We start from the raw sequence: 17,718 nt of genomic DNA, 5'->3' as shown, positions 1-17,718 counted from the left end.
TTGTTCATCTATCGTACACAGCTAAGAAAACAATCAAAGAATTGTTTTCTAAAATAAGGTCTCTTGACCCGCTGCATCGATGTATAACCTTAGTTAATTGAATGAAGTCACTAGTTTTTAACCAACTGACAACCGTCATTTTTTCCCTCACTTATAAAAGGTCTTGACTGTGAAACAGCCATGCGCAACAGCCATTATGAGCTATGTGGTAACGACTGTGGCCACACCTGTGCTAGCAGCATTGATGCCAGCTGCGGGCAGGTTTGCTCTGAGGGATGTTTCTGTGATGAAGGTTTTCTCAGGAGTGGGACAAAGTGTGTCCCAGAGGAAAAATGTGGCTGTCAATATGACGGGTCCTACTATGAAGTAAGTGACATTCTAGTTAATCCCAGTTAAAATGTATAAGGTTGCAATGAGCAGCATCAACATTAGAACATGTTGTTTTCATGTTGCAGGCTGGTGACTCCTTCTGGACCGAGGGTTGCTCACAGCAATGTGAATGCCATGCTCCCAATGACCTGCGCTGTTCTGCTGCATCTTGCACTTCAACACAAGAGTGCACCATCAGGAATGGCCAGCTGGGCTGCTTTGATGATATGTCCACTTGCACTGTGTGGGGGGACCCACACTACATCACCTTTGATAACAAGGCCTATAACTTCCAGGGAACCTGCCGTTATGTGTTGGCGACTCTTTGTAATGACACTGATGGGCTCAATGACTTTTCAGTGGAGGCTAAGAATGAGCAGTGGAGAGGGTTGACAGTTTCAACGACAGCCGAAGTTTTTGTAAATGTGTGGGGCTATCGAGTGCATATGTCACGGGAGAGCCACGGTGTGGTACAAGTGAGTTAAACAACTTTTGAATCACTGCAGACATTCTTTATGAAATCTAATCTTTACTGTATGAAACAGATGTCATTTTCAAAAGCAACAGATAGTTGCAATTTGATACAAATCTAAGTTTGTTCTTCAACTTCTTTTTTTTTTCAATTTTAAAGGTGAATGGAGTAACTAAAACCTTACCTATTCTCTTGAATGGAAGTCGAGTTTCTATCTATGCAAGTGGATCTCACACATTCCTCAGTGCTGATTTTGGCCTGATTGTCAAGTACGATGGACGGTATACAGTGTCTATCACTTTGCCTTCAAGTTACAGGTATCTGCCGTGTTTAAATCCTTTAGTTTACATTGCAAAATATCTATATCATCATATATGTTTGATACATGTTGCTTCAATCTAATAACATGTTGACATCAATACAGAGGAAAAACATGTGGACTTTGTGGAAACCTCAATGGAAATCCAAACGATGAATTCCACACCCCATCTGGAATGATGGTCACCACTCCACAGGAGTTTGGGACAGCTTGGAAAGTGGCAGGAGAATACGCCTGCAGTGATGGGTGTGGCTCCTCTTGCCCACAATGCACCAATGACCTACCTGCTAGAGCCCAATGCGATTTGATTCAGGCGGCTGACGGCCCCTTCGGCTTCTGCCATGAGCAGGTGGACCCAGCGCCATATTTCAATGACTGTGTGTTCGATGTATGTGTTGGAGGAAATGATCTTCTATGCGAGGCCATTCAAACATACGTCAGTGCCTGTCAATCTGCTAATGTTCAAATACAGCCATGGAGACAGAACACCGAGTGCAGTAAGTTGACCACGTTTTGTTCATCTATCGTACACAGCTAAGAAAACAATCAAAGAATTGTTTTCTAAAATAAGGTCTCTTGACCCGCTGCATCGATGTATAACCTTAGTTAATTGAATGAAGTCACTAGTTTTTAACCAACTGACAACCGTCATTTTTTCCCCTCACTTATAAAAGGTCTTGACTGTGAAACAGCCATGCGTAACAGCCATTATGAGCTATGTGGTAACGACTGTGGCCACACCTGTGCTAGCAGCATTGATGCCAGCTGCGGGCAGGTTTGCTCTGAGGGATGTTTCTGTGATGAAGGTTTTCTCAGGAGTGGGACAAAGTGTGTCCCAGAGGAAAAATGTGGCTGTCAATATGACGGGTCCTACTATGAAGTAAGTGACATTCTAGTTAATCCCAGTTAAAATGTATAAGGTTGCAATGAGCAGCATCAACATTAGAACATGTTGTTTTCATGTTGCAGGCTGGTGACTCCTTCTGGACCGAGGGTTGCTCACAGCAATGTGAATGCCATGCTCCCAATGACCTGCGCTGTTCTGCTGCATCTTGCACTTCAACACAAGAGTGCACCATCAGGAATGGCCAGCTGGGCTGCTTTGATGATATGTCCACTTGCACTGTGTGGGGGGACCCACACTACATCACCTTTGATAACAAGGCCTATAACTTCCAGGGAACCTGCCGTTATGTGTTGGCGACTCTTTGTAATGACACTGATGGGCTCAATGACTTTTCAGTGGAGGCTAAGAATGAGCAGTGGAGAGGGTTGACAGTTTCAACGACAGCCGAAGTTTTTGTAAATGTGTGGGGCTATCGAGTGCATATGTCACGGGAGAGCCACGGTGTGGTACAAGTGAGTTAAACAACTTTTGAATCACTGCAGACATTCTTTATGAAATCTAATCTTTACTGTATGAAACAGATGTCATTTTCAAAAGCAACAGATAGTTGCAATTTGATACAAATCTAAGTTTGTTCTTCAACTTCTTTTTTTTTTCAATTTTAAAGGTGAATGGAGTAACTAAAACCTTACCTATTCTCTTGAATGGAAGTCGAGTTTCTATCTATGCAAGTGGATCTCACACATTCCTCAGTGCTGATTTTGGCCTGATTGTCAAGTACGATGGACGGTATACAGTGTCTATCACTTTGCCTTCAAGTTACAGGTATCTGCCGTGTTTAAATCCTTTAGTTTACATTGCAAAATATCTATATCATCATATATGTTTGATACATGTTGCTTCAATCTAATAACATGTTGTCATCAATACAGAGGAAAAACATGTGGACTTTGTGGAAACCTCAATGGAAATCCAAACGATGAGTTCCACACCCCATCTGGAATGATGGTCACCACTCCACAGGAGTTTGGGACAGCTTGGAAAGTGGCAGGAGAATACGCCTGCAGTGATGGGTGTGGCTCCTCTTGCCCACAATGCACCAATGACCTACCTGCTAGAGCCCAATGCGATTTGATTCAGGCGGCTGACGGCCCCTTCGGCTTCTGCCATGAGCAGGTGGACCCAGCGCCATATTTCAATGACTGTGTGTTCGATATATGTGTTGGAGGAAATGATCTTCTATGCGAGGCCATTCAAACATACGTCAGTGCCTGTCAATCTGCTAATGTTCAAATACAGCCATGGAGACAGAACACCGAGTGCAGTAAGTTGACCACGTTTTGTTCATCTATCGTACACAGCTAAGAAAACAATCAAAGAATTGTTTTCTAAAATAAGGTCTCTTGACCCGCTGCATCGATGTATAACCTTAGTTAATTGAATGAAGTCACTAGTTTTTAACCAACTGACAACCGTCATTTTTCCCCTCACTTATAAAAGGTCTTGACTGTGAAACAGCCATGCGCAACAGCCATTATGAGCTATGTGGTAACGACTGTGGCCACACCTGTGCTAGCAGCATTGATGCCAGCTGCGGGCAGGTTTGCTCTGAGGGATGTTTCTGTGATGAAGGTTTTCTCAGGAGTGGGACAAAGTGTGTCCCAGAGGAAAAATGTGGCTGTCAATATGACGGGTCCTACTATGAAGTAAGTGACATTCTAGTTAATCCCAGTTAAAATGTATAAGGTTGCAATGAGCAGCATCAACATTAGAACATGTTGTTTTCATGTTGCAGGCTGGTGACTCCTTCTGGACCGAGGGTTGCTCACAGCAATGTGAATGCCATGCTCCCAATGACCTGCGCTGTTCTGCTGCATCTTGCACTTCAACACAAGAGTGCACCATCAGGAATGGCCAGCTGGGCTGCTTTGATGATATGTCCACTTGCACTGTGTGGGGGGACCCACACTACATCACCTTTGATAACAAGGCCTATAACTTCCAGGGAACCTGCCGTTATGTGTTGGCGACTCTTTGTAATGACACTGATGGGCTCAATGACTTTTCAGTGGAGGCTAAGAATGAGCAGTGGAGAGGGTTGACAGTTTCAACGACAGCCGAAGTTTTTGTAAATGTGTGGGGCTATCGAGTGCATATGTCACGGGAGAGCCACGGTGTGGTACAAGTGAGTTAAACAACTTTTGAATCACTGCAGAAATTCTTTATGAAATCTAATCTTTACTGTATGAAACAGATGTCATTTTCAAAAGCAACAGATAGTTGCAATTTGATACAAATCTAAGTTTGTTCTTCAACTTCTTTTTTTTTTAATTTTAAAGGTGAATGAAGTAACTAAAACCTTACCTATTCTCTTGAATGGAAGTCGAGTTTCTATCTATGCAAGTGGATCTCATACATTCCTCAGTGCTGATTTTGGCCTGATTGTCAAGTACGATGGACGGTATACAGTGTCTATCACTTTGCCTTCAAGTTACAGGTATCTGCCATGTTTAAATCCTTTAGTTTACATTGCAAAATATCTATATCATCATATATGTTTGATACATGTTGCTTCAATCTAATAACATGTTGTCATCAATACAGAGGAAAAACATGTGGACTTTGTGGAAACCTCAATGGAAATCCAAACGATGAATTCCACACCCCATCTGGAATGATGGTCACCACTCCACAGGAGTTTGGGACAGCTTGGAAAGTGGCAGGAGAATACGCCTGCAGTGATGGGTGTGGCTCCTCTTGCCCACAATGCACCAATGACCTACCTGCTAGAGCCCAATGCGATTTGATTCAGGCGGCTGACGGCCCCTTCGGCTTCTGCCATGAGCAGGTGGACCCAGCGCCATATTTCAATGACTGTGTGTTCGATGTATGTGTTGGAGGAAATGATCTTCTATGCGAGGCCATTCAAACATACGTCAGTGCCTGTCAATCTGCTAATGTTCAAATACAGCCATGGAGACAGAACACCGAGTGCAGTAAGTTGACCACGTTTTGTTCATCTATCGTACACAGCTAAGAAACAAATCAAAGAATTGTTTTCTAAAATAAGGTCTCTTGACCCGCTGCATCGATGTATAACCTTAGTTAATTGAATGAAGTCACTAGTTTTTAACCAACTGACAACCGTCATTTTTTCCCCTCACTTATAAAAGGTCTTGACTGTGAAACAATCATGCCCAACAGCCATTATGAGCTATGTGGTAACGACTGTGGCCACACCTGTGCTAGCAGCATTGATGCCAGCTGCGGGCAGGTTTGCTCTGAGGGATGTTTCTGTGATGAAGGTTTTCTCAGGAGTGGGACAAAGTGTGTCCCAGAGGAAAAATGTGGCTGTCAATATGACGGGTCCTACTATGAAGTAAGTGACATTCTAGTTAATCCCAGTTAAAATGTATAAGGTTGCAATGAGCAGCATCAACATTAGAACATGTTGTTTTCATGTTGCAGGCTGGTGACTCCTTCTGGACTGAGGGTTGCTCACAGCAATGTGAATGCCATGCTCCCAATGACCTGCGCTGTTCTGCTGCATCTTGCACTTCAACACAAGAGTGCACCATCAGGAATGGCCAGCTGGGCTGCTTTGATGATATGTCCACTTGCACTGTGTGGGGGGACCCACACTACATCACCTTTGATAACAAGGCCTATAACTTCCAGGGAACCTGCCGTTATGTGTTGGCGACTCTTTGTAATGACACTGATGGGCTCAATGACTTTTCAGTGGAGGCTAAGAATGAGCAGTGGAGAGGGTTGACAGTTTCAACGACAGCCGAAGTTTTTGTAAATGTGTGGGGCTATCGAGTGCATATGTCACGGGAGAGCCACGGTGTGGTACAAGTGAGTTAAAGAACTTTTGAATCACTGCAGACATTCTTTATGAAATCTAATCTTTACTGTATGAAACAGATGTCATTTTCAAAAGCAACAGATAGTTGCAATTTGATACAAATCTGAGTTTGTTCTTCAACTTCTTTTTTTTTTCAATTTTAAAGGTGAATGGAGTAACTAAAACCTTACCTATTCTCTTGAATGGAAGTCGAGTTTCTATCTATGCAAGTGGATCTCACACATTCCTCAGTGCTGATTTTGGCCTGATTGTCAAGTACGATGGACGGTATACAGTGTCTATCACTTTGCCTTCAAGTTACAGGTATCTGCCGTGTTTAAATCCTTTAGTTTACATTGCAAAATATCTATATCATCATATATGTTTGATACATGTTGCTTCAATCTAATAACATGTTGTCATCAATACAGAGGAAAAACATGTGGACTTTGTGGAAACCTCAATGGAAATCCAAACGATGAGTTCCACACCCCATCTGGAATGATGGTCACCACTCCACAGGAGTTTGGGACAGCTTGGAAAGTGGCAGGAGAATACGCCTGCAGTGATGGGTGTGGCTCCTCTTGCCCACAATGCACCAATGACCTACCTGCTAGAGCCCAATGCGATTTGATTCAGGCGGCTGACGGCCCCTTCGGCTTCTGCCATGAGCAGGTGGACCCAGCGCCATATTTCAATGACTGTGTGTTCGATGTATGTGTTGGAGGAAATGATCTTCTATGCGAGGCCATTCAAACATACGTCAGTGCCTGTCAATCTGCTAATGTTCAAATACAGCCATGGAGACAGAACACCGAGTGCAGTAAGTTGACCACGTTTTGTTCATCTATCGTACACAGCTAAGAAAACAATCAAAGAATTGTTTTCTAAAATAAGGTCTCTTGACCCGCTGCATCGATGTATAACCTTAGTTAATTGAATGAAGTCACTAGTTTTTAACCAACTGACAACCGTCATTTTTTCCCTCACTTATAAAAGGTCTTGACTGTGAAACAGCCATGCGCAACAGCCATTATGAGCTATGTGGTAACGACTGTGGCCACACCTGTGCTAGCAGCATTGATGCCAGCTGCGGGCAGGTTTGCTCTGAGGGATGTTTCTGTGATGAAGGTTTTCTCAGGAGTGGGACAAAGTGTGTCCCAGAGGAAAAATGTGGCTGTCAATATGACGGGTCCTACTATGAAGTAAGTGACATTCTAGTTAATCCCAGTTAAAATGTATAAGGTTGCAATGAGCAGCATCAACATTAGAACATGTTGTTTTCATGTTGCAGGCTGGTGACTCCTTCTGGACCGAGGGTTGCTCACAGCAATGTGAATGCCATGCTCCCAATGACCTGCGCTGTTCTGCTGCATCTTGCACTTCAACACAAGAGTGCACCATCAGGAATGGCCAGCTGGGCTGCTTTGATGATATGTCCACTTGCACTGTGTGGGGGGACCCACACTACATCACCTTTGATAACAAGGCCTATAACTTCCAGGGAACCTGCCGTTATGTGTTGGCGACTCTTTGTAATGACACTGATGGGCTCAATGACTTTTCAGTGGAGGCTAAGAATGAGCAGTGGAGAGGGTTGACAGTTTCAACGACAGCCGAAGTTTTTGTAAATGTGTGGGGCTATCGAGTGCATATGTCGAGGGAGAGCCACGGTGTGGTACAAGTGAGTTAAAGAACTTTTGAATCACTGCAGACATTCTTTATGAAATCTAATCTATACTGTATGAAACAGATGTCATTTTCAAAAGCAACAGATAGTTGCAATTTGATACAAATCTAAGTTTGTTCTTCAACTTCTTTTTTTTTTCAATTTTAAAGGTGAATGGAGTAACTAAAACCTTACCTATTCTCTTGAATGGAAGTCGAGTTTCTATCTATGCAAGTGGATCTCACACATTCCTCAGTGCTGATTTTGGCCTGATTGTCAAGTACGATGGACGGTATACAGTGTCTATCACTTTGCCTTCAAGTTACAGGTATCTGCTGTGTTTAAATCCTTTAGTTCACATTGCAAAATATCTATATCATCATATATGTTTGATACATGTTGCTTCAATCTAATAACATGTTGTCATCAATACAGAGGAAAAACATGTGGACTTTGTGGAAACCTCAATGGAAATCCAAACGATGAGTTCCACACCCCATCTGGAATGATGGTCACCACTCCACAGGAGTTTGGGACAGCTTGGAAAGTGGCAGGAGAATACGCCTGCAGTGATGGGTGTGGCTCCTCTTGCCCACAATGCACCAATGACCTACCTGCTAGAGCCCAATGCGATTTGATTCAGGCGGCTGACGGCCCCTTCGGCTTCTGCCATGAGCAGGTGGACCCAGCGCCATATTTCAATGACTGTGTGTTCGATGTATGTGTTGGAGGAAATGATCTTCTATGCGAGGCCATTCAAACATACGTCAGTGCCTGTCAATCTGCTAATGTTCAAATACAGCCATGGAGACAGAACACCGAGTGCAGTAAGTTGACCACGTTTTGTTCATCTATCGTACACAGCTAAGAAACAAATCAAAGAATTGTTTTCTAAAATAAGGTCTCTTGACCCGCTGCATCGATGTATAACCTTAGTTAATTGAATGAAGTCACTAGTTTTTAACCAACTGACAACTATCCTTTTTCCCCCTCACTTATTAAAGGTCTTGACTGTGAAACAATCATGCCCAACAGCCATTATGAGCTATGTGGTACAGACTGTAATCACATCTGTGCTAGCAGCATTGATGCCAGCTGCGGGCAGGTTTGCTCTGAGGGATGTTTCTGTGATGAAGGTTTTCTCAGGAGTGGGACAAACTGTGTCCCAGAAGAAAGCTGTGGCTGTCAATATGACGGGTCCTACTATGAAGTAAGTGACATTCTAGTTAATCCCAGTTAAAATGTCTAAGGTTGCAATGAGCAACATCAGCATTAAAACATGTTGTTTTCATGTTGCAGGCTGGTGAGTCCTTCTGGACAGAGGGTTGCTGCCAGCGATGTGAATGCCATGCTCCCAATGACCTGCGCTGTTCTGCTGCATCTTGCACTTCAACACAAGAGTGCACCATCACGAATGGCCAGCTGGGCTGCTTTGATGATATGTCCACTTCCACTGTGTCGGGGGCCCCACACTACATCACCTTTGATAACAATGCCTATAACTTCCAGGGAACCTGCCGTTATGTGTTGGCGTCTATGTCCACTTGCACTGTGTGGAAAGGTGCACACTACATCACTCTTGATGGAGCACTGGCTCATTTCCAGGGCACATGCTCTTACATCATCACTGAGAGTGTGAGCCACGGCCCCAATGAAACACAGTTTCAGGTGGTAGCCACCAATAATCACCGTGGCAACAACCGTGTGTCGTTTGTGTCAAAAGTGGATATATACCTCTCAAATGAAACAGAGAGTTTGAATGTCAGTATTGGACCCAATAAAAGAGTAAAGGTAAACTCTTAATAACTTTAGACAAATGTCTTTATTGGTCTATTGTAAACCATTAGTAAGAAGAAGTTCCTCTTAAACCCTTTTTTGTCTTTTAATTATCTCCTATCCTACCAGGTAAATGGAAGTGAGGTGTCTCTTCCCACCACTGTAGGAACCTTAGCTCAGGTAGTAAGACAAGGAAGCTACATAGTGGTCAATGCCATTGACCTGATGGTCCAGTTTGATGACCAGAGCACATTACTGGTGAAAATCGGCAAACAACGTGAAAACAGAGTCACCGGGATGTGCGGAAACTTCAACAGTAACTCTGCAGATGACAAAGTCTTGCCCAATGGCACATCTGCACAAAATGACAATCACTTTGGACACAGCTGGAAGTCACCCACAAGCAAACCAGGGTGAGTTTAAATAAAATAACACTTGTCTCGGGTATTCCACACACACAGTGACATCAAAACTTCATTAGTTCACAATATTTTTACATAGTGAACAGATATAAAAAATATGTTGTAAAAAAACAAAGTCAGCCCAAGTGTTAAACGTATAATGTCTTTTGTAGATGTGGATCCACAGATGAGGACAATGGTGGATTAAACGACTGTCCCTTAATGGAAGAATACTCCAAGCTCTGTAGTATCATCACCAACAGTACCGGCCCATTCAGTGCCTGTCACCTGCACTCTGACCCTCAGCCATTCTTCAGTTCCTGTGTCTACGATCTCTGCCTCTACACTCCAGCCAAAGTCATGCTGTGTTCTGCAGTCTCAGCCTACGAGAGAACCTGCTCTGTTTTGGGGTTAAACATCCCTGAATGGCACTCGGCTTTACAGTGTGGTAAGTCTGCACTGGGCTAATGGACAGCAGAGATAATGAATGAAAAAAGAAATACATAGGTTAATAGAACCTGCCATCTGTTCTACATGTGGAACATTTTTTCTTTTACTTGTTTGGTTTCTATTTTACCACTTTTTGTCTCATCCTTTCCCCAATGTTTCCATAGCTGAATCAAACCCCTGTGAACAGCTGGACTGCACAGAGCATGAGTGGTGTGGTGAGAAGAACGGTGTGTACGGCTGCTTTTGTGATGAGCATCACCATCGGTCCAACAGTGAGAGCTACGGTGAGGACAGCTCCTCTTAAAATAGGATTGTTAGATTATCTATGTGTCACAACTCCATTCTCTGTGGGTTTGTCTCTGTGAACAAAACCTTTCAAATGACATGTACAGTAGTCATTTGATCCCTTAGTAATCCAAACATATTGATTCGTGCAGCTTCAACCATAGGATTCGCTCTACAAGAACTACCGTTGTATTTCTACATCTCTTTCACAGATTCGTTCATCACTTGTGCCAGTAGTTCAGGCACCATGTCCGTGTCACGCTGCCAGCTGTTTGAAGCTGGCTTCCACTCCAGCGCCCTCCACCTCCGAGATGACTCCTGCAAGGGGACTCTCCAGGACGGACGACTGGTGTTCCACTTTAACAATGAGGACCAGCTGTGTGGGACCGCTCTCAGGGTACAGTCCATAGACTACAATACAGACTAAAGAAGATTTTAGATGTAAATGTTCTCCATAAGACATATTACAACTAGAAACAACTCTTACCATTTTGTCATTTCCATTTCTAGAGCAACGGAACCCATTTCATGTATGAGAACATCATCCAGGGCGACGTGAACCCTCATGAAGGTCTAATTAGCCGCCAGAGGAACATTCATCTGCGATTCTGCTGTGAATACGCTCTGGACCAGGCCCTGTCTATGGCTGTGGGCATCAACCCAGTAGAGAGGTGACAACACCATCTAATCTGCATGATTTTTTAAATCAATTTCTTGACATAGGTGTTGCTAACTAAGTAACAACTGATCACCGTCCTTTTTTATAATAAACAGCTGTAAATGGTGATTTGTTACTCCATATGCAATCACAGTGGGGACTGCTCGTTGTTTCCGACAGCTCATTATTCCAAAACCCCAATAGTCCCAAATATGTCCCATTGGACCAAAAGCCCACCCGAAAACATTCCGAAGGCCTATTACTCCAAAAATGCACACTCTCCGTGCAACAGAAGCACTAAACTTATTATTATTATGAAGTATGACTTGTTGCTCTATGATGACAGTGGTAATGACTACTGCTGTCCCTAACACACTTTTTTGCACCTGATCAGAGTTGTTATAATTATAATAATAATAATATATATATATATATATATATATATATATATATATATATATATATATATAATATTGAGTATCAGCTGATACCAAGACATTAAAGGGATTCAAATCAATCCAATGTATATCCCTGACAATTGAATAGCATTGTATTAAGAACAAAATAACCTGCATCTTAGCTACTCTTTAATATTTGTATTTATGTTTTTTACAATATAACAAACCCTCTCTGTGATCTTTTTGGCCTTTTCCCAATACCAGTTTTATGCACCCTCACTAATAAACTTACCATTAAAACCAACATTACAAAGAAAAGTAAAAAAAGATTTAAGGGAGTTTGTCCCTGTTCTGTAAATGTGTCAAAGATTCCCAGCAAGGCTTTGTCCAGCACCTTTTATGTAAATTGTATTCACTGAACATCTGTTAAAACTTAATTAATGAGTTCCTCTTGAGCTTGGAAGTAACCAAAACATGCCAATGAATTGTTCCTTCTCAAGTGTAGTTACACTTTGTGTTGTTATTTCTTAGCATTGAGAGGAAGAAGCTTCCATCAGGCCATGGACAGTATCATATGAGAATGATCCCCTACCAGGACGCTGGGTTTCGATTCCCCCTGACCAGCAACAAGAACATAGAAATGGAAATCGACCAGAGGTTGTATGTGGAGGTGCGGACAGAAGGAGTCGATAGAAGGCAGATCTCTACTGTTGTGGACTCTTGTTGGGCGACGCCGGTCAACCTTGCCAGCTACCCCGTCCGCTGGGATCTCATAAGTGCAAAGTAAAGGAGCTATTTCAACTTGTCTGTATTTCTTGTCTTACCACGCTGATCACTGGTTCTTGATTGCCAAAGTCTGATTTTTTTTTTATTTGCCCCAGAAGTGCCTCTCTTCAATTGCTCCACCCATCCTCTCTTTTACCACTTAACCCTGTTTACTTTATAAGCCGCCTTGGTAACATAGTAACTTGTCTTCCAGGTGTCCTAACCCAGCAGATGCTACAGTAGAGCTGCTTCAGAACGGCATCTCAACTGTGTCCCGATTCTCCTTTGAGATAGTTCATCTTTACCAACTTTTCATCCATCTACCTGCACTGCCAGGTCCACCTGTGTCTTTTGAGACACAACAACTGCACAGCTGTAAGTACTACTGTGTGTGTTTGTAATGAGTTTAGATAGATTATCAACAGGTGTATCAAATGAAGCCTTTGATGTGGTTTTCCTGCAGGATTGCACCCCGGGGTACCACAGTCGAGTTGAGAGGGACGTATCCTACCATGCCACCACTGACATCTCACTCGGACCACTAACCTTGCTGCCAAATAGTAAAGGTAAAGCTCTCTTATCTTCTTATAACATTTGTACTTTTGATGACACAGAGTTTGAAGAATACATTTAATGTAAACTTTGGTTCTTCTCTTGCAGTCCCGAATGGTGTAACCGAGCAGTGCTCCAGGCCAGTTGACCTCACTGGTGACCTTGCTCGTCAGTTTGCTGGCAGCCAAAACTCTGACCTAAGGCGATCAAAGATGATCCATGTTCTTAAATCACTTAACATGCATTTGTATTTCTATTCTAGGCCTTGTACTTGAGTTGTGTTTTGTATTTGTGGTGAGGTAAAAGGTAGAAGTTATTTAGCTATTCAACAGTAGGGGACGCCAATGTGCAGCATACAATACTTACTGTATGTTGAAGTCATTATAGGATGTTTAGAAGGTGAATCTTTAGTTTTTTTGTGGTTGTTCTTATCATTACATCTCTGTCATATATAACATAATCATGTATAATGAAGGTAAAAAATCATAAATAAAGTTTTTTTATTCATGAAGATGAGTATAGATCTCATTTGTTTCCTCAGAATTGAACTATTTCCTAGTGTACACAGTAGAAGATTCTATGGTTGCTGCAAGCTGCCAGCATCATTTAATCAACAACAACAACAACCATATTGTGGCCTATTACTGTACGATACTGTCTAATGCAAATTATTGTTAACATATCCGCATTCACAAAATAAAAATACATTACCACATACAGTTACATTTTTATATACCAATGAAGTGAAGAAGAAAGTTCAGAGAAAATTAAACCAGGATCTGACAAAAAATGTAACAATTACGTTTTAGATTACTGCCCCGTAATGTTCTTCTTTTTACTGATGGTGTAGCAGTACATCAAGTACTGATACATATAGGGCAATATGTTTGAAGAAAGTGGGAACTTTTAAATGTTTTATACTGTAGGTATTGGTAACGGGTACTGTTATTCTGTTATAACAACAGGATATAGTATTACCATTATTGAGCAACAAAGCTAGAAGTTTTGGGGATGATGGGATAATGAGTTCTACGTAGAATTATATAAATCTCTGATTGAATTAAAAATATTCTCATACTGCTCACTCACACTGAAGGGGTACATATGAAAACACAATGAGGATAATGTTTATACTTTATAAAAACAGAGGTCAAGATAATTAATTTTTCAGGAACATACTGTATGCCTATAGGCTTTACTTTTGGGGAGCCGTTATGTTACACGCTTGCTTGCCTTGAATTACCCCTTAATGGATGAATAAAGTATTTTGAATTGATTTAATTGAATTGAATTAAGCTCATGATCGCGACATTCATTAAAAACAACTTAATCGAAATTCATTGCACAATGTCAAAATTAAATACATAAAATAATCTAGGTTTGAAAATTGTTGGAACATTTAGATAATGTAAGTACACAACTCAACAAAGTATATAACATAGGTCTAGTCGTTTTTACACATAATAGTGCAACATTGTTACATAATATATCTTTAAGTGTTAAAATGATCATACCTGTATACCTTTCTTATTGGTATACAGGCGTATGTGTCGTACACAAGTATTTGTGGTGGGAAATAAGTGTTTTATCTGTTTATTATCATATATATTAGTACTTCCTTGTGATGCAGACTATCACAGCACAAAAACATTGAGGTGTTGGGCTGCCCTGGTAGCTCATCGGGTAGACCGTGTACCATTAAAAGCGACATATTATGCAAATTTTTCAGGTTCATAACTGTATTTTTTCCAAAGAAAATACATTCCAAAATATTATAAGTTTAGCTAACCTATCCTGATAGAAACACCTTTAAGACAACTTGAACCATTTGAGGATGAGAAGCTCTTTGGTAGATTTCATGCAATTTCAATACACATAAGATGAACTCAAAACATGATTTAATTCATGTTTAACTGCATGTATCTCACAAAAACTTAAACGTATATTATTTGTTCTATCTGCACTTCTGTTTATTTGTGCGTTAATAAATCGTTTCACTTTTGCAGGTGAGGGGATACAATTGATTTGACAGTCAACATTCCATCATTCACAAAACAAGAGACGAAGCTGACCTGACTCAAACTTTAACTGGTCAAACAACAAAATGATGGGTGTGTGCAGCTTTTGCAGTCAACATTCATTGATTCACAAAACATGTTTTACCAACTGCATAAACATTTTTTGGATAATAATAATAATACTAATAATGATAATTGTAATAATAATACAAAATAATTTAGGAGGCATACAGTATATGTATTCACAAAATGTCTCTTTTAAATTAAATGAAAATTAAACGTCTTTAATCAAGAACTTTGCAATTGTCAAATGTTATGTATATCTATCTATCTGGAAAGTAAACAACAGTTTTCGTAGTACATGTTCAGATTTTTCAAAGCATCAAAATAGAGCAAGTTTATCAAAACTAGCTCTAAAACATGATTAATGTTTAACTGCGGATTCCGTCCTGGTCGTGGAACAACGGACCAACTCTTCACTCTCGCAAGGATCCTGGAGGGGGCCTGGGAGTACGCCCATCCGGTCTGCATGTGTTTTGTGGATCTGGAGAAGGCGTATGACCGGGTCCCCCGGGTGATACTGTGGGAGGTGCTGCGGGAGTATGGGGTGAGGGGTTCACTTCTGAGGGCCACCCAATCCCTGTACGCCCAAAGCGAGAGTTGTGTCCGGATACTCGGCAGTAAGTCGGACTCGTTCCCATTGAATGTTGGCCTCCGCCAGGGCTGCGCTTTATCACCAACCCTGTTCGTGATTTTCATGGACAGGATATTGAGGCGTAGTCGTGGAGGAGAGGGGTTACAGTTCGGTGGCCTGAGGATCTCATCGCTCGTCTTTGCAGATGATGTGGTCCTTATGGCGTCATCGGTCTGTGACCTTCAACAGTCACTGGATCGGTTCGCAGTCGAGTGTGAAGCGGTTGGGATGAGGATCAGCACCTCAAAATCTGAGGCCATGGCTCTCAGCAGGAAACCGGTGGATTGCCTACTCCGGGTAGGGAATGAGCCCCTACCCCAAGTGAAGAAGTTCAAGTACCTCGGGGTCTTGTTCGCGAGTGAAGGGACGATGCAGCGAGAGATTCGCCGGAGAATCGGAGCAGCGAGGGTGGTACTGCAGTCGCTTTACCACACCGTTGTGACGAAAAGAGAGCTGAGCCAGAAGGCAAAGCTCTCGATCTACCGGTCGATCTTCGTTCCTACCCTCACCTATGGTCATGAAGGCTGGGTCATGACCGAAAGAACGAGATCACGGGTACAAGCGGCCGAAATGGGTTTTCTCAGACGGGTGGCTGGCGTCTCCCTTAGAGATAGGGTGAGAAGATTTTGTATGTTGACCTTTCACTTGCCTGTACACTTATTCCCCCCCGTGGACCAAGTACCCACACTGGATTTTCCGGCCTCTATAGTAGTCAGAAAATGGTAAAAACCGACTCCCTACCTTTGGGCAAAGCAGTCAACATTCCATGATTCACAAAACAAGAGACGAAGCTGACCTTTAACTGGTCAAACAACAGAATGATGGGTGTGTGCAGCTTTACTACGTGAAATCTTTTATCTGGATATGCAACATTATTAATTCAGAATAAGCATTTCATTAAATAATTTAGGTGGCATACAGTATATACATTCAAATCATTTCTCTTTTAAATTAAATTAAATTCAAATTAAATTTCATTAATGAAGAACTTTGCAATTGTCAATTGTTATGTATACCTATCTAGCTGGAAAGTAAACAACAGTTTTTGTAGTACGCATTCAGATTTTTCAATGACTAAGACATGTACTTTGAATGTACATAAGGTGCATAAAAAAGCATAAAAATAGAGCTAGTTTATCAAAAAGAAATCTAAATTATCTTCAAAAAATTGGGTTAAATGGAGATTTTAAATATATAAGTGTAAATAATTAAAACCAAAATGATCATCACGATTATTTAGATCAATATTGAGATCACTATTATTCATTGATTTTAGGGACAAATAACTTTTATTGCATTATTATTTTCTGTGAAGTTCGCTGGAAGTGATGCTTTGAACTTTTTTTGTGAAGCGCGCACTTCGCCGGATTGTCCGTTTAAAAAGTATTTTTTTCAATTCTATTAGCGGAGCACACATTTCAAACGTCATCATCGCAGTCACTGGTGCAGGAAGCCAAAATTGTGATTGAGATTAATATTTAATTAATTGAGCAGCCCTAATATATATATACATGTATATATATATACACATCTTTGCAGGGTGTGTAATACACAATATGTTACTGGTGGATAAATCACCTGATAACCAAACATAATAAACAACTTTTTCACAATAAAGATTCTGATATGAACCGTTTCAGTTTTTTTGCCAGTTTTTACTTTGTCATTGTACTGTTTATCCTACTGTATAATCAATAAAGTATGTTGTAAACTTTAAAAAAGGAAAAAAAATAGAAGAAGTGACTAAATTGTTACGTAAGCTTTAAAACAACTTGAACCATTTGAGGATGTGAAGCGCTTTGGTTGATTTCATGCACTTTCAATACACATAAGATGAACTCAAAACAAGATTCATGTTTAACTGCATGTATCTTACAAAAGCTAAAAAGTGTATTATTTGTTCTATCTGCACTTCTGTTGATTTGTGCGCATTAGAAACACTAATAAATCGTTTCACTTTTGCAAGTTAGGGGATGCAATTGATCTTGTATGTTGACCTTTCACTTGCCTGTTCACTTATCTCCCCCACCCCTTGAACAAGTACCCACACTGGATTTTCCGGCCTCTATAGTAGTCAGAAAATTGCAAAAACTGACTCCCTACCTTTGGGCAAAGCAGTCAACATTCCATGATTCACAAAACAAGAGATGAAGCTGACCTTTAACTGGTCAAACAACAGAATGATGGGTGTGTGCAGC

At 41.3% G+C, this 17,718-nt stretch overlaps 1 protein-coding gene and 1 pseudogene across 1 annotated transcript; both read left to right on the top strand.

The window, feature by feature from the left end:
• The first annotated feature begins 180 nt into the window (after nucleotides 1-180).
• LOC115024863 (IgGFc-binding protein-like) lies at nucleotides 181-3,142 on the top strand. Its single transcript, XM_029456724.1, has 8 exons — nucleotides 181-366; nucleotides 456-845; nucleotides 1,001-1,158; nucleotides 1,266-1,657; nucleotides 1,835-2,040; nucleotides 2,130-2,519; nucleotides 2,675-2,796; nucleotides 3,031-3,142. Exons 1-8 carry the CDS (start codon nucleotides 181-183, stop codon nucleotides 3,140-3,142), a joined length of 1,956 nt encoding a protein of 651 aa, XP_029312584.1.
• A 385-nt stretch (nucleotides 3,143-3,527) lies between these two features.
• On the top strand, nucleotides 3,528-13,009 carry LOC115024862 (alpha-tectorin-like; annotated as a pseudogene).
• The last annotated feature ends 4,709 nt before the right edge of the window (nucleotides 13,010-17,718 follow it).

This window comes from Cottoperca gobio, chromosome 19 (genome assembly GCF_900634415.1).
Source record: "Cottoperca gobio chromosome 19, fCotGob3.1, whole genome shotgun sequence".
In the NCBI taxonomy this organism is placed as follows: domain Eukaryota; kingdom Metazoa; phylum Chordata; class Actinopteri; order Perciformes; family Bovichtidae; genus Cottoperca; species Cottoperca gobio.
This window is presented reverse-complemented; position numbering and strand designations above follow the sequence as displayed.

Bases quoted from the DNA above. Each gene is read 5' to 3' on its own strand.
- LOC115024863 (XM_029456724.1), top strand. From the start codon at position 181: ATGCGCAACAGCCATTATGAGCTATGTGGTAACGACTGTGGCCACACC. The intron at 367-455 runs GTAAGTGACATT...TTCATGTTGCAG, and splicing joins ATGACGGGTCCTACTATGAA to GCTGGTGACTCCTTCTGGAC. The intron at 2,041-2,129 runs GTAAGTGACATT...TTCATGTTGCAG, and splicing joins ATGACGGGTCCTACTATGAA to GCTGGTGACTCCTTCTGGAC.